Raw genomic sequence first — 15,987 nt, 5'->3', positions numbered from 1 at the left:
GAACACACTCATAAGTGGTTCAGTCTCGGCAACAACCTTAGGAGGTAAGAAAGCTTATCAGCCTCATTGATCAGGGTTTCTAGGGACCTGGAAACTGAGGGACAGAGGGGTCACAAGCCTGTGGAGTAATGCAGGCAGGCAAGGGCGGCAGACAGACATTCAACAGAAGCAGTTTTGTTCCCATGTGCCCCATGTATAACTAACTCTGTCCACTGCATCACAAGGCTTCTCATCTATAAACCCTGTGTGCACACACGAATGCATGTGGGTGGGATTTCTTTTTCTTTGCCTAAAAACAAATCCCATGTAGTGTTTTATCATCTCATGGTTGAGAGCTGGAAATAATATGAATAATATGAATATTTACAGTTCCTGTAACACTGTATTCTATTCTAATTGTATAACTTTGTATGTCTCTGTGTTTTTAGACTCTGCTACTAGACTTTAAATGCACCAGTCTACGGGATTCTGGAATTTACTGCTGCAGACACCAGACAGGAATGTTGCACCTCAACTAAAACAGTTCAGCAGGCCCCTCCCTCACTAGCTTTGGCCCATACCTGCTGCAGCATTTCCTCAGTGGCATTCAGCTTCTCTCTGTGCTCTTCAAGACAAAACTCCAGATCTCGAATCTTCTCTCCCTGAGCCTCCACTTGGTCTGTCAACACACTCACCTATCAATTTAAAGCAGAAGACCACAGTGGGTTTGAAAGGCTTTGGGTCCCACAGCATGCTTCATTCTCTAACTGGAACAAAGACAGACCACCCATCATTCAGGGTAGCTTAAAACATCCCAGACTTAACAAGATGACAGGGATCCTGCCCTCTGCTATTTATATTTGTTTCGTGTGGATCAAACCCAGGGCCTTGGGCATGCTAGGTAGGCACTGTACCACTGAGTAACAGCCGAAGCCCTGTGTTGCCTGATGACTTAAGGATTCCTATTCAATTTAGGAGGAACTTGGTTCTGATCCAAGATATGCAATACTTTCCATATTAAAATCATTTCAGTTATAGAGTACATAGAGAAAATTTGATTTCTAAGGCAGTGGTGAATAACTAGTAGGGCAATGGAGGAAATGCGGTCCATATTTGAAACAGACGTTAAGGACCACTCAGATCTCATACATCAATAATAAAAGAAGCAAAAATGAATAAAGAACTCAAATTCTACAAGCTCGTTCAAGATCAACATGGTCCCAAATTTGTTCAAAGCCAGGGTGTGATGAAGAGAGGTACACTGTTTCCAACATGTGCAGGACTCTGAGTTCAGTTCCCAGAACCACGAAGAAAAAAAGAAAAAGCCAGAGTGCACCGCAACACACTCAAATGTCCCAAGAAACAGTGGGGTTCCTCTGTCGTCCTCAGGGTCCCATGCAGATCTACAGTCTCTCCTCAGGCAGCTGAGTAAATATTCTTTGATCCACTCAGTTCAAAACATGAAAGTAAAGCCATGTGCTCCGTACTTAGAAACACCACAAGGAAGCAAACAAACACCCCACAGCAGTTTCCAGCAGCAGGCTCCACTCAGGATGCTTTGTGTGGTTCGTGTATCATTTTCAAAGCTGGAAGGTTAATGCACATTCAGGCTGAGATTTTTACACTACAGGTACTCACAGATCTGAATTTCTGGCTCAAATGTATGTAAAATTAGATCTGATGGTAACACAGAAAGTCATCTCAGGTGGCACTGAGTCTGAATGGAGGGGCTGAGTCAAGGACCGGCTCCTGCGGACTGGGTGACATGCCCGTGGCCCTCCACAGCCAGCTCACTACACTCCCTGTATGGATGGATGGCCTAGCATACCACTGCTTGTTTGTGAGACAGGATCTTATACTATAGCCCAAAGTGGCCTCAAACTCACAGCAATTCTTCTGCCTCCGCCTCCTAAGTGCTGGGATTACAAACACTGACACCACAACTTCCTTCTGCTCTACTGTATCATTTCTGTCAGTAGCGAGTTGGGTTGCTGTACGAATGTGAATTGAGTTTTTCATTTTCAGTAGTCTTTGGAGGTACAGACTTCCCTTGGTATCGGAGTGGGGCTGGCTCAAGAATCCCTGCAGATGACAAAGTCTGCATGCTCAAGTCCCTTCATTGAACATCAGGGTGTTCACTTATAGCCCACACATCTTCCTTATGTTCCGAGTCATCATGAGGTTCCCCAGTACAATGTGAATGCACATGAACAGTTGTTATATTGCAATCCATTACAGGTATTTCCAGATCTGAATTTCTAGTTCACATGTATGTAAAGTCAGATCTGATGGCATGTTCACTACAGGTGCTCTGTGTCCACATATACGTGATCCACAGTTGCAAGGACCCTGCGTGTCCCAAGAAAGGAACATCCTGCAGTATCACTTGCCTGAAGAACGAGGGATTCCTTGTCATTTTCTAGACGCGCTAGCCTTTCTTGATAGACGTCTCCATTCCCAGGTAGGTGTCCGTTTGTCTGAACAAGAAAATAACATAGATAAGGTCAACTCTCCTTTAGGACAGACATGTTATGAATCAGTAAAATGGATATATTTTAAATTCAAAAGGCCTGAATTAAATTCAGCACAGTTGTCACTGCCATGGGTGGAAAATGTGAGTTAACTGACTTCAAAATGAGTAGACAAGCACAGTGAACACTTCTATGCAACTGAGCATCCAGACACAACTGACTGACCCACACCATTTCTGAGCAAACAGAACACAATTCCCTTTCTTAGTTCTAAATATACTGCTATATAAAACACTGACCAAAACAACCTGGGGAGGAAAGGATTTATTTTACCTTATAGTCCACCATACTGGAAGTCAGGGCAGGAACAGAAGCAGAGGCCTTGGAGGAACGTTGCCTACTGGCTTGCTCCTCATGGCCCACAAAGCCTGAGGAGCTTATAAGCCATATAAGCCTTTCTTACCCAACCCAAGACCACCTGCCCAGGAATGCCCTCACCCTCAGTGCAGTGGACCTTCCACATCAATCATTAATTAGGAATATGCGCTATAGACCTGTCTACAAGCCAACATGATAATGGAGACTTTTTCTCAGTTGAGGTTTCTCTTTCAAATGACTTTAGCTAACCAGCACAGACTAAGAAGCAGCAGCTGCTGGAATGCTCCAGGGGCCACAGGCACGGGGCATGCAAAGTTCTGAGTAGCGGTAGAAGACGATACTCCATTTGTCCCTGAATGACTCTTGTCACTAATTTTGGGTGGTTATGACTTGTGATGTCCTCCCATTCCTGCCACTCCATCCCCAGGCCTACACAGGACTGTCTGCCTGCTGATGGAGCAGACAGGGGGCAATGTCTGCCTGGATTCTTCCTGCTCACTCAGCTCTCCAGTCACACAGGAAGGTTCTTGCCTAGAAAGCCTTCAGAAGCCCCCACCCCCACCCCACCCCACACACAAGCTTAAACACCCAGTCTAAAGTGATTTTCCCTGATGACACTGACTAGCTGGGCTACCAGCTTTGTAATCATTTTCTATTTTGGCTAAACTAATGTCTTATGTGTTTATTTGTCCAAACAACACTATGATCAGCTACTAGGCAAAGCCTGGGCATCAGCTTGTACCTTCCCGGCGTCAGCCTCAATGCTCTCCCATGCTCACCTTCTCACTCTTCTCAATGCTTTCCCATGCTCACCTTCTCACTCTTCTCAATGCTCTCCCATGCTCACCTTCTCACTCTTCTCAATGCTCTCCCATGCTCACCTTCTCACTCTTCTCCTTCTTGCCTTTTTTTTTTTTTTAAAATCCCATTTGGTATATTATGCACAGTATAACTTTCCAAGGAAGTACAGACATTTTTTCTACAGATTTTATTTTTATTTATTTTATTTTTGAAACACCATTTTCCTATGCAGCCCTGGCTGTCCTGGAATTCATTATGTAGATCAGGCTGACCTCGAACTCACAGAGATTCACCTGCCTCTGCCTCCTGAATGCTGGGATTAAAGGTGTGTGCCACTGTGACTTACTTTTTCTTCTATTTTTTTTCATATCCAAGTCATGAAAGAGCAAAACCCATAAAATTGTCACTCTGAAACACAGTAGTGTGGTGGTTTGAATGTAATTGGCCCCCATAAGCTCATAGGGAGTGGCACTATTAGGAGGTGTGGCCTTGTTGGGGAAGCATGTCACTGTTGGGATGGGCTTTGAGGTCTTATATATGCTCAAGATACGATACACCCGGTGTCTCAGACCACTTCCTGTTGCCTGTGGGATCAAGATGCAGCTCCTTTTCCACTCTCAGCTCCTTCTCCAGCACCATGTCTGCCTGCACACCTCCATGTCCCTCCATGATGACAATGGGCTAAACCTCTGAAACTGTTTAAGTCTCCCAATCAAATGTTTTCTTTGTAAGAGTTGTTGTGGCCATGGTGTCTCTCCACAGCAACAGAACCCTAAGACAGAGCATGTGAGACAACCCCCCTCGTCCCCCCTCCAGCTCTCCCTCCTTCTTCCATTGTCCTTCCCTCTCCAGGATGCCACTACTCTGTAGTCCATAAATATCCCCCTGCTTTAGCCTCCTGGGATCATGGACATGAGCCACTATGCCCAGCTCATGATGTGTTCCTTATAAATTCATTTAAATAGCTTATATATTTTATCCAGAGGATTCCCTGAATATTCCTCTAAATACAACAGAGATAAAAGCCAAAAGGAATCCAAAATAGATATCTAGAATTCAACTCCCTTCAGAGTTAGAATCACAAAAAAACCACAAACTGTGTACTCTTCTTCCCCAGGCACATTTGATGGGACATCTATTATTTCTCCAGAATTAACCTGCAACTATTCTACCTCTCCAGTTTCCTAGTTCAGTTCTAGGAGGGACGGATGGCATGTGTTGAAAACAAAACAAAATGGGAGGAGAGGAAGAAGGGTAGGAAGAAGTGGGGAGGAGGAGGAAGAAGAAAGGGAAGAAGGGGAGGGGAAGGAGGAAGGAAGGAAAGGGGGAGGAAGAAGTATGTGAGGGGAAGAGAGAAGAAAAGAAAAGAAAAACTGAGGGCATTCTTTCTGAACATGTTAGATTATGTTTCCCAAGAGGCCAAGAAATATTCAAAAGCTAATTCAGCAAGGTGTGCAATGCTTGCTTAGAGTGTGTGTGGTGTTAGTATCAGCTGTTCAGCCACATACCTGCTTCATTACCACTGCACAACCCTGTTCACATTGTTAACTACAGTGCCCAGAATTAACTTACAAGAGTTTGATGGAGTAGTAGGAATGACTTACAGGCCCTGCGGACCATGAAAATGAAATGTTCATAACTCCTTGAGGACTGGCTTCTGGAAAACAGCCAGAACACTTGACGTATGTTCTTAATCTGTGAGAGTGCAGAGACAGACCCTGGACAGCTTTCAATTCCTCATTTTGATTATGTACATTATGAGGCATCTGTTTCTAAAATCCTATGCAAGTAATGTTTTATAAACACATTTCATTAGGTAAAAAAAAAAATACTTTATGTTCAGTGAATGTAAGAGGTAGAACTTTCTCTTTTGTCTCTCTTTAAGAGACAGGGTGGGCTCCATATGTTGATCAGGCTGGCCTCAAATATCTGGACTCAAGTAAATCTCCTGTCTTAGCATTCTGATTAGTTCTGACAATAGTCATGTGTCACTAAGTCAAAACAAAAGTATCCATTCATTTTTCCTCCCATGGTTCTGGATGATGTTTGAACCCAGGGCCTTACATGGATGCAATCATCACACAGAAGCACTCACAGGATCCACTCTGAACTACACCCTGTTCCTTTATTCTGAGAGCAAGACACTCTAGCCAGATTGGCAGCATTTTCTTTCAGGCCAAATATTATACAGACATGAGATGTTTCAAAATCAGTTCTCCAAAGTGAAATGCTGAGAACTGATTCAAAATGAGCAAATGAATCAGAAATGTCCTGATATTTGTAAGTACTTATAATACTCAAAATCAGCTGGCATTTCTGGAGCATTAGTAGTCTCCACAGGAACCACAAGCAAAAAGTCTTAGGAATTGCTATATAGAGTGGTAAAGTATTTAAGTAGATAAAGAGCTAGTCTGTCCACATGACCTCTTTCTTCCTGTGACTTCTGTTTAAGAATGTTGGAGCTAAGCCTAAGCCTATGAGGTGCCTGTCACCTCTGTCCTTCCTTCAACAATGACCCACTTCCCATGTGACTCAAGGCCTTCCACCCAGTGGCATGCTCTCTGAGTTCACACATGCATTGCATCCCTCTTTTCCTTTTTTATTCTTTTCTTAAACTTTCCCTATCTGCCTACATTTGGGTCTATAAAGTCTTCCTTGAATGAACAGTTCATTCATAAACTATTTACAGCACTGGACAAGTTCCAAAGCACCGTGCTCAGAGACGCTGCTCTGGGAGCGGTTCTTTAGGAGTGCTTAACTGAATGACTGCTGAAAGAAGGAACAGTGTTTAATACCCATGGGTTGAGTTTAAGATGAGTAACTGTCCTTGTTCCAGTCACATTTCTTTTAAATTCAGTACTTCATGGTGGTGTGCTGCATTAGTTCACATCCTCCTTCAGGAAGACCCCTCATCATCTATCTTTCCTGTCTTCCCCTGGAGCCTTGGTCTCCTGTGTCCCACAGACCTGTAATTGTCGCCTCTTCTTATTTTCAGCTTCTTCACGTAGTAAGATTTCTTCAGTTTTTCTCTCAACACTGACCCAAAGGCTTTGTGCCCACTTCTGCCCACCTCCTGATCCCCTTGCCTATGTTAACCCAACGTTCATAACCAGCTCTACCTCTTCCTTTGGATACTGTGTGTCATTCTCTTCTCATCAACGGCCCCCTTTGCATGTCCTGCCCTCAACTTCATAAAACAGCTTTTTACCACATTCTGCCACTGATGGCCAATCACCAACTTTATGTGAACTGACCACTGTAACGGCTAACCTTGGTGTCAATGTCACACATTCGGGAAGAAAGTACCCCAACCAATGACTTGCCTACACAGAACTGGCCTGTGGGGCATTTTCTTTACTGCTTTTTGGTGTAGGAAGGCCCAGCCCACTGTGGGTGTGACCACCCCTAGGCAGGGGAGGCTTGAACAGCATAAAAAATGTAGCTGAATGTGAGTCAGAGAGTAAGCTGTTAAGCAACTGTCCTCCAGGGTTCCTGACCCGATTTCCTTGGTAGATTGTAATTTGGAAGTGCAAACCAAATAAACTCTTTCCTTCCAAAGTTGCTATTTATATAACATCAATATGCAAACTAGAACAGCCATTTATTCTTCCTAACAGTTTCTTAGTGTAAAACCCTCCTATATTTCTTTTCATTCTTCCAGAAGGATTATAAAATATGATACACATCATCAAAAACTGTATTCACTATAAGTTCTTTACAGATTCCTATGTCCAAGGCAGTAAAGACCACCCTGAGTTACTATATTTCACTCCTCTGAAATGCATTCAGGACAGCTCTTTACACTTCAGTGTGTTACGAGTCTCACTGACAACATTCAATCCAGCGGCATAAGTCAACAACAGGAGGCACGGTACACTCCGCAGCCACACGGACACTATATTCACTTAAGGAACTTATGGTGTTGGTCAGGTCTTCCTGGTACAGTCAGGAGAAAAACATCTAACAAGTATTGTCTCTTCACAGTTATAGAGTCCTGGAGCTAGCCAATAATCTGACCTGGGAATGTGGCTTTTCTGAGCACAGTGCAGGTACACACAGATGAGGGCACGGCCCACCCTTTCATTTCTGTGCCAAGTGTTACCAGCACATCAGGACTACCATGTAGGAACTGCTGGCATCCTGTCACATGATTGCTTTACCACCGCCTTTGTTACGGGTCATTTAAGACACACACAATAGTTAGAGGGAACAGCTACCTCTATATGCAACTCAGCCTCCACAGTTCTCAGCTCACCAGAAAGAGAGCCTTTGCCTGCTTTGTGGTTGTGTTTCCCTTCGATCTCCTGGTTCTGTTCATCTACAGTCATCAGCATTATCTCCCACCTCCACCTTGCTCTGTTCTCTGAGCTCTGTCTAAATCCCAGATCAGCTAGGAATGGTGGCACACACCTGCCATCACAAATTTTAGAACCCAACCAGTGCAGTCCTGAGCCAGTGCTCATTTGTTACCATACACAATTACACATAATAATCGGCTCTGCGCACGTGACATACTGGGAGTATATTTACCTTTACTACCCCGTATCTACTCACTGAGCTCCTTCTGCTCAAGTAACCCCCCCACCCCGTTTTACTTTCATCTCTTTTGTCTTTTGAATGAGTTTAACTAGTTACTTACAGGAGCATGGGCAACTTCAGAGGCTCCCCACTGAAGAAAATGCCTCTCCCTCCCCCAGCAACCACTACCTGCCTCCAGCTCCTCTGGAAGAGGCAGAGCTGCAGGCACCCCTCCCCTCTCCGAGAGGGAATGCTGACAGGCCCAATCTTGTGCAGGTAATCACAGCTGCTGAGTTCAAGAGTGCAGTGGCCAAGCCAGCCCTGAAGACACATTCTACAGCACGCCACCCCTTTCTCCAGTGCTTACTTTTTCTCCCACCCTCTTCCAAAATGTCCTGAGCCTTGCAGGGCATTTGGACTTTTGAGTGCAGACAGTATGATTCACCTTTCAGTGGTGGTGCGGCTAATAAGATAACTCAAGCAATTTGAGATGTTTTGCCTTTGGAAACAGATGGTGGTGCCTGTTTGTAAGACTTGACATTTGTTCTAGGAGTGTCTCGCTCAGAGACTTAAAGGTCCAGGTTTGCTGGGGGGTTTTGTGGGTATCTCAGTGCTCTGAAATTCACTGTTCCCTGAAACATTTCTCAGCCTATTCCTACTTCCTGTGTCTTTACATTCACCACACACTGAAAAAGGAATTTATTACCGGCAAGAGGATTTTCTCCTCACTCACACAAAAGGCCACCAGTGGCAGCCATGGCCCAAGAGGACCTGTAGACAATTGGCATGTGCCCAGAACACATTCTTTAACATGTGCTTAATCTAGTCTATTAAAGTATTTCTGAAGAATGAGGGTGTAGCTCAGTGATAGAGAACTTGCCCAGTGTACATGGCTCTGGACTCCATCCCTAGAAATACAAACAAAATTCTGGTGGCTAGAGAGATGGCTGAGCAGGTAAAGTGCTTGCCACATAAGCATGAGGTTGGCAGTTAGATCCCCAACACCCACATAAAAGCTGGGTGGGCACACCATCATGCCTGTAATTTCAGGGTAGGGAAGGTGGGATCTGAGATAGAGGATCCCCAGAGCAAGCTGGCTAGCAAGACTAGCTGAATTGGTAAGCTCTGGGTTCAAGTGTGAGACCCTGACTCAATGTATCAGGCAGAAAGTGATCAAGGAAGACACTGAACATCAAACTCAGGCCTTCATACACATATACATGCAAACATGTGCACGCCCATACTCAGGTTTCTATACACACATGAACATGCATACACACACAGAGAGAGAATATTTTTAGCACAATGATAAATTTAATAGTGATAACGGAGATGCCTAAATTTAGGCGACAAGCTAGAGCATGACTTTTGGAAACTGCCAGTGGCGGAGTCACTGACCACCAAGCCCGCTGGTTAGGTGTGTACTGGCTGCTCACACAATCTGGAAACTCGTTCTCTGGCCACCATCTCTCTCAGTCTCTTCACATCCTGGTGCTTATCCAGAAGCTGCATTCTGAGAGATGCTTTCGCCACCTCGTCTGCAGTTACATGGATTCGCTCTTTCTCCCTGCTGGAGCTTTTCCCAACACTCACCAAATTCTTATGTACTATCCATTTACCATGTTGATATCCTTTGTTTCCAGTCTTCCCAACAGCATGTCAGCATTATGAGTCGGAGAAATTTGTTTTCAAACAACAAACAAACCCACTGTATTCTCTATGTCTAGAGCAGTGTCTCAAGTGCAGCAGGCACTTGGTAACTGCAATAAGAGTTGCTCTATGACTGACCAAGTGTTATGTGCATTTATAAGATAGGAAATGGCTCAGAGTGCACTGCTGGGTGATGGCCGCTGGTCGGTTTTTATCTCAGGTTGTATTCTGTCTTCACATCTGACATTTTAAGCTGAAGAATCCAGAAAATGACAAATACTTTTTAGAACCAACAAAGATTCCATTACAACAATAACATTCCAACAGTAACAAAATACCCATGGATCTGGAGAGGTTAGAGTTTTCATCTTCAACTTCTTCAGGCCTAACTCACTCTGTCTATTCCTTTTTCCCATCCCAAACCTTCCAAACCAAAGTAAATGTTTTCTCTCAGGCACACAGAGAAAGAAAGAGGAAGAAGAAAGAATCAGGAAGGGAAGGAGGGGGGAACAGGAGCAGGAGGAGGGAAAGACGGTAAAGGACAAGGCCTGAAGAGGAGAGCAAAGGTGGGTGTGGGAAGAAGAGTCAGGAGTATGAAGGAGCCACCACCGGCCCATCACAGTGCACCTGGGCCGAGGCTGAGACTCCACAGGAGGAGGGTCTGACACTTACAATGTCGTGACTTCGCCACTAAGTATTTCAGAATCAGGATGTATGTCGACATATTAAAATGGGGGTGTACATACATACATACATAGCTTAGCTGGTATCCATTCTTCCCTTTCACTCTTTATTACGGGGTATCTAGAATTCTTAACCCACAGACAGAAAGACAACAGTGTTGAAAGCAGGGATGGCATCCCACAGCAGACTTGAGTTTTCAAGGTGAAAAGGCTTGTTCTGGTAGAGGATGGTGAGGTTTGCACCAGTGAGGTTGTGCTCAGCACTTCTGCACTGTACACTTCAACAGTTGAAATGGTAATTCTAGAACTAAAAATAAAACAACCCTTGAGATAAAAGTCAATGCCATCAGAGTTGAAGGAACACAAGGTATCCGTTTAAAGTGTCCCCTCCTCTAGGCTCATGGGTTTAAACACTTGGTTCCCAGCTGGTGTTGCTACTGAGACGGTTGTGGAATTTTTTAGGCATGGAACTTCACTGAGAGAGGTGGGACGCTGGAGGAGGGCCTTGAGTTTTGTAGCCCAGCCCCACTTCCTGTCAGCTCTCTGCTTCCTAACTGCTGACAATGTGACCAGCCACCTCACACTCCCATTGCCACATGTTTCACACCGCGGTGCACTGAATTCCTTCTTAAATCCTGAGCCAAAATAAACCCGTCCATCTTTAAGTTGCTGTCGTCAGGCACTTTATTACAGCAAGAAAAGTGCCTGAGACACAGAATCCTAGCACATTCCCCCACTGCACATGGGAAGCGGTCCCAGTGACAAGTAAAGGAGGTTGGTAACTGGGGGGAAGGCAGTGGACGGCAAGACGGCAAACTGGAATTCTAAGGTGGGCTTACCTCATAGATGGCTCTCCTAAGCTCCGTGTCTCCACTTCCTCGTTAGCAAAGGGAACTGCGAGGGCCCTGTACTAACACGGGCTGGGCAGTCCTCCCTGAGCCTGACAGGCAGCAGCAGATCTTACAGATGGAGAACCCAACAGGATGCCTTTCCACAGAGGGAAAGGACCCTGGCCCCACCATAAGGGACCGTCACTACATCATTACAGATCATCACAGCATTTCACTTCTGGTGGAGAGCAGATGCTTCTGAGACTGAAAGATGCTCCCAGGATACTTTACAGTCACTCGTTAATGCTTCCAATTAAGCAATTAAAGTCTTCATTCCCGTCTAATGGTGGCCAGTTTAAGAGTCCATGTCTAGGAGATGCTCATCTTCTCATTAGTGCACTGGGCACCTGCATTTCTAATTATCACTCTTGCAGGTCTGGAGCACCCCTGACTTCCCAAATGCAGGTTACTTCTTTACTAATTGCTGCCACCTCCTTAATTATTTCATGTAATTGGCAGCTGGACACCTGCCTGTAATGCCAGTTCTCAGAAGGTGGAATGAGAACTCTAGGCCTGTCTAGGATCCCACGTCTCAAACACACAAACAAAGGTAGCTGGATAAAATAAGGCATGCGCTAATAGCTTATCACGGTGAAGGGACACAGTGTGTAAGCATGAATGTGTCTTAATGGTATTTCTATAACTCTATGCTTCTAAAGAATGATGACATTTATGATTCAGTTCCTGTGGCTGGAAAAAAAAATCTATCCAATAGGAAACTTGCTCAGTTACTGAGGCAGAACAGAATTCCATTGTGACATGAAACGTTACAGTGTTACACGGACATGACTAATGTGTCTATCAAGCCCTAGATCTTTTTTCCCCTCCAAAACAAGGTTTCTCTGGGTAGCCCAGGCTATCCTAGAACTTGATCTGTAGACCAGGCTGGCCTAAAACTCAGAGATCCACCTGCCTCTGCCTCCCTAGTGCTGGGATTAAGAGTTGTGCCACCACTGCCCAGCCAAGCCCTAGATTTAAGGCAGCAAATAAAAGAACATATCTGAGCCAAACACACAGTTTCTGTTTATCTTAGGTCTAACATGAATAGTGTCACAATGCTTTTTCTAATCCCAGACTGTGAGGATCAGGACCCAGAGCTGCAACAGCAAGGTCAACCGCAAAACAAGGTAGAATGGCAGGCGAGTCTCACGTTTCTGCAGTTTAAGTTATGAGGCAGTCTCACAGTCAGTAGAAGTCACAAAAATTCCATTTTTAGTGAAATACTAGTTTAATGTCTGCAAATCAAGGATGCTAACCTGTGAGGTAGAGCACAGAAATGAGGCATTACTGGCCAGCTTATGACCTGTTAAATAATTGTCATGTAGGCTATCTTATTTCTATATTTCAAAGATGAAAATATTTCAGTCCCAAGTCACATTTTTTAAAGGGTAAAAATGCAAATGTGCATAATTTAGAGTTCAGCTGTGAGATGCGCACTCTGGGGCCTCTGGCTAGTCTTGCTCTATTGCAGACTTCCAGCTGCTCAACCCAGGGCCTTCTCTCCAGCCTCCCGCAGCGCTGCTCTCTGCACAGCGCTGCTCTCTGCAAGGCCCTTCCTTTCATGTGCGCCTCAGCAAACAAGGTCCTCTAAGTGGTCTGAGTCATCGGTGTTACACAGCAGCACACTGAGACACCCCAGCTGACATTAAAGCAACTGTCCCGGGGCTTCTGGGAAAGCCCACAATCTGTCCACAATCACACTAACCAAGTCTGCAGAGTTCTCAACCAAGTCTGCAGAGTTCTCAAGGGGGTGGCCGCGCAGAGCGGCAGGTAAGAGAAGAACCTTCACTGCACTCCAGGCCAGTCTTAACAATACCATTGCTGACACCCCTGTGCCCCCTCAGCCCTCAGAAACGCTCAACAAACCAATAGGCACATGTTAATGGAAGTGCTTTGAGCACAAGTCAATTATCTACCGGTCCTCTTGAGCCACTGACAGCCTCTGGGTGTGAGTGTGGAGAAAATCCTTTTGCCAGTAACAAATTCCTTTCTCACTGTGTGCTGAACATAAAGACACAGGAAGTAGGAAGTAGGAACAGGCTGAGTAATGTGCCAGGGAACAGTGAGTTTCAGAGCACTAAGCTACTGCCAACGAAACCAGCAAACTTGAACCCTTAAATCCCTGGGAGGTCTCTCCCAGGCGAGCGTCACACGCAGGCATCACCTGTTTCTGAAATGAACCGTCTCTAGCTCCTCCAACCCCATGTGGCTAGCAGCACCACCATTGAAAGACGGTTTGCGCTGGTACAAATCGGGCAGAACCAAGAACACCAGGCCCAGGACTGCACGGGCTGGGGCTCCAGACTTTGTGCAACACTACATGGAATGTTCGGCAACAGGCGCACTCAGACTCTCGGAGCCGGCAGCTCTCGTCCCTCCCATTTGCCACACAGACCTTCGTCCTTTCACGCAGGCCTCATCAGTTTTTATATAAACCAAACAAGTCATAAGCACACGCGTGCATCTTAATCCTGTGCCGCCTCCTTGTCTTCTCATTGGCATCTGTTTTGTGCTGTTCAACACATATCAGACATGATATCTACCACTGTGTCCACATCAGCGGCGTGGGGAAGGATGGCACCTTTCACAGAGGAATGCCAGTGTAGGCCCTAACAGTGGGAGCGGCATGACTGTCACACGCCAGTAGGTGGCACTTTTCCTCAAACCCAGCTACAAATGTTACTGCTTTCTCAAGAGCTCACTCACTGTACTTCCTGTCTAGAATAACCATTGAGTCCTTCATAGGTGGCCCCACACTACTGTTACTGAGAGAGCACCTGTTACATGCAAGGTTCTTTCCTCACAGCAACGTTTGCTTTAAGACATACCAGGTCATTTACATAACCTAAAAGCCAGTCCATTTTCAGAGGTAGAATTGGACAGCTTACTGGCACCCACACAATACCGTGTCTTTTCAAAAATCATCCTTAGGGGCTAGAGAGATGGGGAGATTCAAAGTTACACTATCTGTCCTTTCAGAGGATGGTTCAGTTTTCAGCACTCACATGGTGGCTCACAACTATCTATTGTAAGACAGATAGGTGCACGTGGGAAAACACACACACACACACACACACACACACACACACACACACACACACACACAGGTGATCTGACCCCTTCTTCTGGCCTTACAGGCAACTGCATGTACTTGGTACACAGACATATATGCAGGCAAATATTCCTGCCTATAAAATGAAGTAGGGAAATTTTTAAGTTATCTTTAGAGATAAGAGGAACTTGGATCTCATGCTCTGCCTTGCAGATCCGTGCATGCAGTTCTGGAACAAACAACAAAGATGGAAAGCACAGAGAAGGAACACGCAGAAGCCTACCATCTGACTTTGCAGCCACTCAATAAGCGTCTCTGCTGTTGAGTCTGGAATCTGGCATCTCAGTCCTTCTTTCTCATCCGTTTCCATCATCTCCAAGAGTCCACGCAGGTCTTCCACAAGGTGCAGAGCTCGCAAGCTTCCCATGAACGGGGAGGTGGGAGACTGGCAATCAAAAATCCCATTGGAATATTCCAAGGCTTTAGAACCTGATTTCAAAAACATCAGAGTGAGCAATAGGATTTATGTCATGCAAAATACCACACCTGAAAAAGATAACCAAGTAGTCACCAGCAATGATCACAAAGAACAGGGAAAAGACAAAATAATCCCATCATGTAAATCTCTCCAAATCTTATATAATTGAAAAAATTTAAATGTCATTGATGGTAAATCTGAATGGTGGGATGTCTAACAAAAGGGCCAGCTGCGGGGACAGAAGCAAAGGGGTGTGGTAGGTCAGGAGAGGTCGGCCCAAGGTGGTTGACCGGCTCAGGTGGGGCCGTGCCTCCCAGAAAACAGGAATCATTCCCTGAAATGAGCGATGCACTTAAGTGGTAATGTTCAAGGACTTACATGCATACCTATGTGAGCATATGTGTACAAGCATTTCCTCTGCCATTCTGTTTATAGCCTTAGCACCAAATTTCTAGTTAACATTAATTTTAAAAATTGGAGTTCTGAACCAAATGTGGTGGTGCACACCTTTAATCCCAGGACTTGGGAGGTAGAGGCAGACACAGCACTGTGATTTTGAGGCCACCCTGGTCTACATAGCAAGTTCCAGATCAGCCAGACTACATAGTAAGACCTTGTCTCAGAAAAAAAGTACAATGGTCTGTAATTCCAGTATTTGGGAGGCAGGGACAAGACTCCTGGGTCAAAAGAGTAGCCAGAATTGGTGCTTGGGATTCAGTAAGAGTCTTTACTTCAAAGAATCAGGTGGAAGGTCAAGGAAGACACCCCACATCAACTTCAGTCCTCCACACACATCCTAGTCATAAAAATATGCATATTACACACACACACACACACACACTCCTGAAGACTGAAGTTCTCTGTTTCAGCACTTACAAGCATTAAGATCCCCTGATATTATTCCCATGATAACCTTCTACTCCACTATATCTTGTTACAGAACAGAGTGAGCATAGACAAAAAACCAAAACAAAACCTTAAGCATCTATAGTCATTTCTCCTCCTCTCCCTTCTACTTCAGTTGGAGAATCATTGTTGCTAACTAGGATAAGCCCAGGTCCTACCTACCCACAAAACATCTGACTTC

At 45.1% G+C, this 15,987-nt stretch overlaps 1 protein-coding gene across 37 annotated transcripts in view; it reads right to left on the bottom strand.

Moving 5' to 3' along the window:
• Positions 1-15,987, bottom strand: part of Ppfibp1 (PPFIB scaffold protein 1) — a 154,639-nt gene that overhangs the window by 42,761 nt on the left and 95,891 nt on the right. For all 37 annotated transcript variants that reach the window (XM_076568324.1, XM_076568341.1, XM_076568345.1 and 34 more), the window contains 3 exons: positions 14,706-14,911; positions 2,370-2,456; positions 561-674 (listed from right to left, as the gene is read on the bottom strand). In XM_076568324.1, the coding sequence (XP_076424439.1) occupies positions 561-674; positions 2,370-2,456; positions 14,706-14,911 (407 nt within the window). The remainder of the gene's footprint in view (positions 1-560; positions 675-2,369; positions 2,457-14,705; positions 14,912-15,987) is intronic.

This window comes from Peromyscus maniculatus, chromosome 3 (genome assembly GCF_049852395.1).
Source record: "Peromyscus maniculatus bairdii isolate BWxNUB_F1_BW_parent chromosome 3, HU_Pman_BW_mat_3.1, whole genome shotgun sequence".
Classification (NCBI taxonomy): Eukaryota; Metazoa; Chordata; class Mammalia; order Rodentia; family Cricetidae; genus Peromyscus; species Peromyscus maniculatus.
This window is presented reverse-complemented; position numbering and strand designations above follow the sequence as displayed.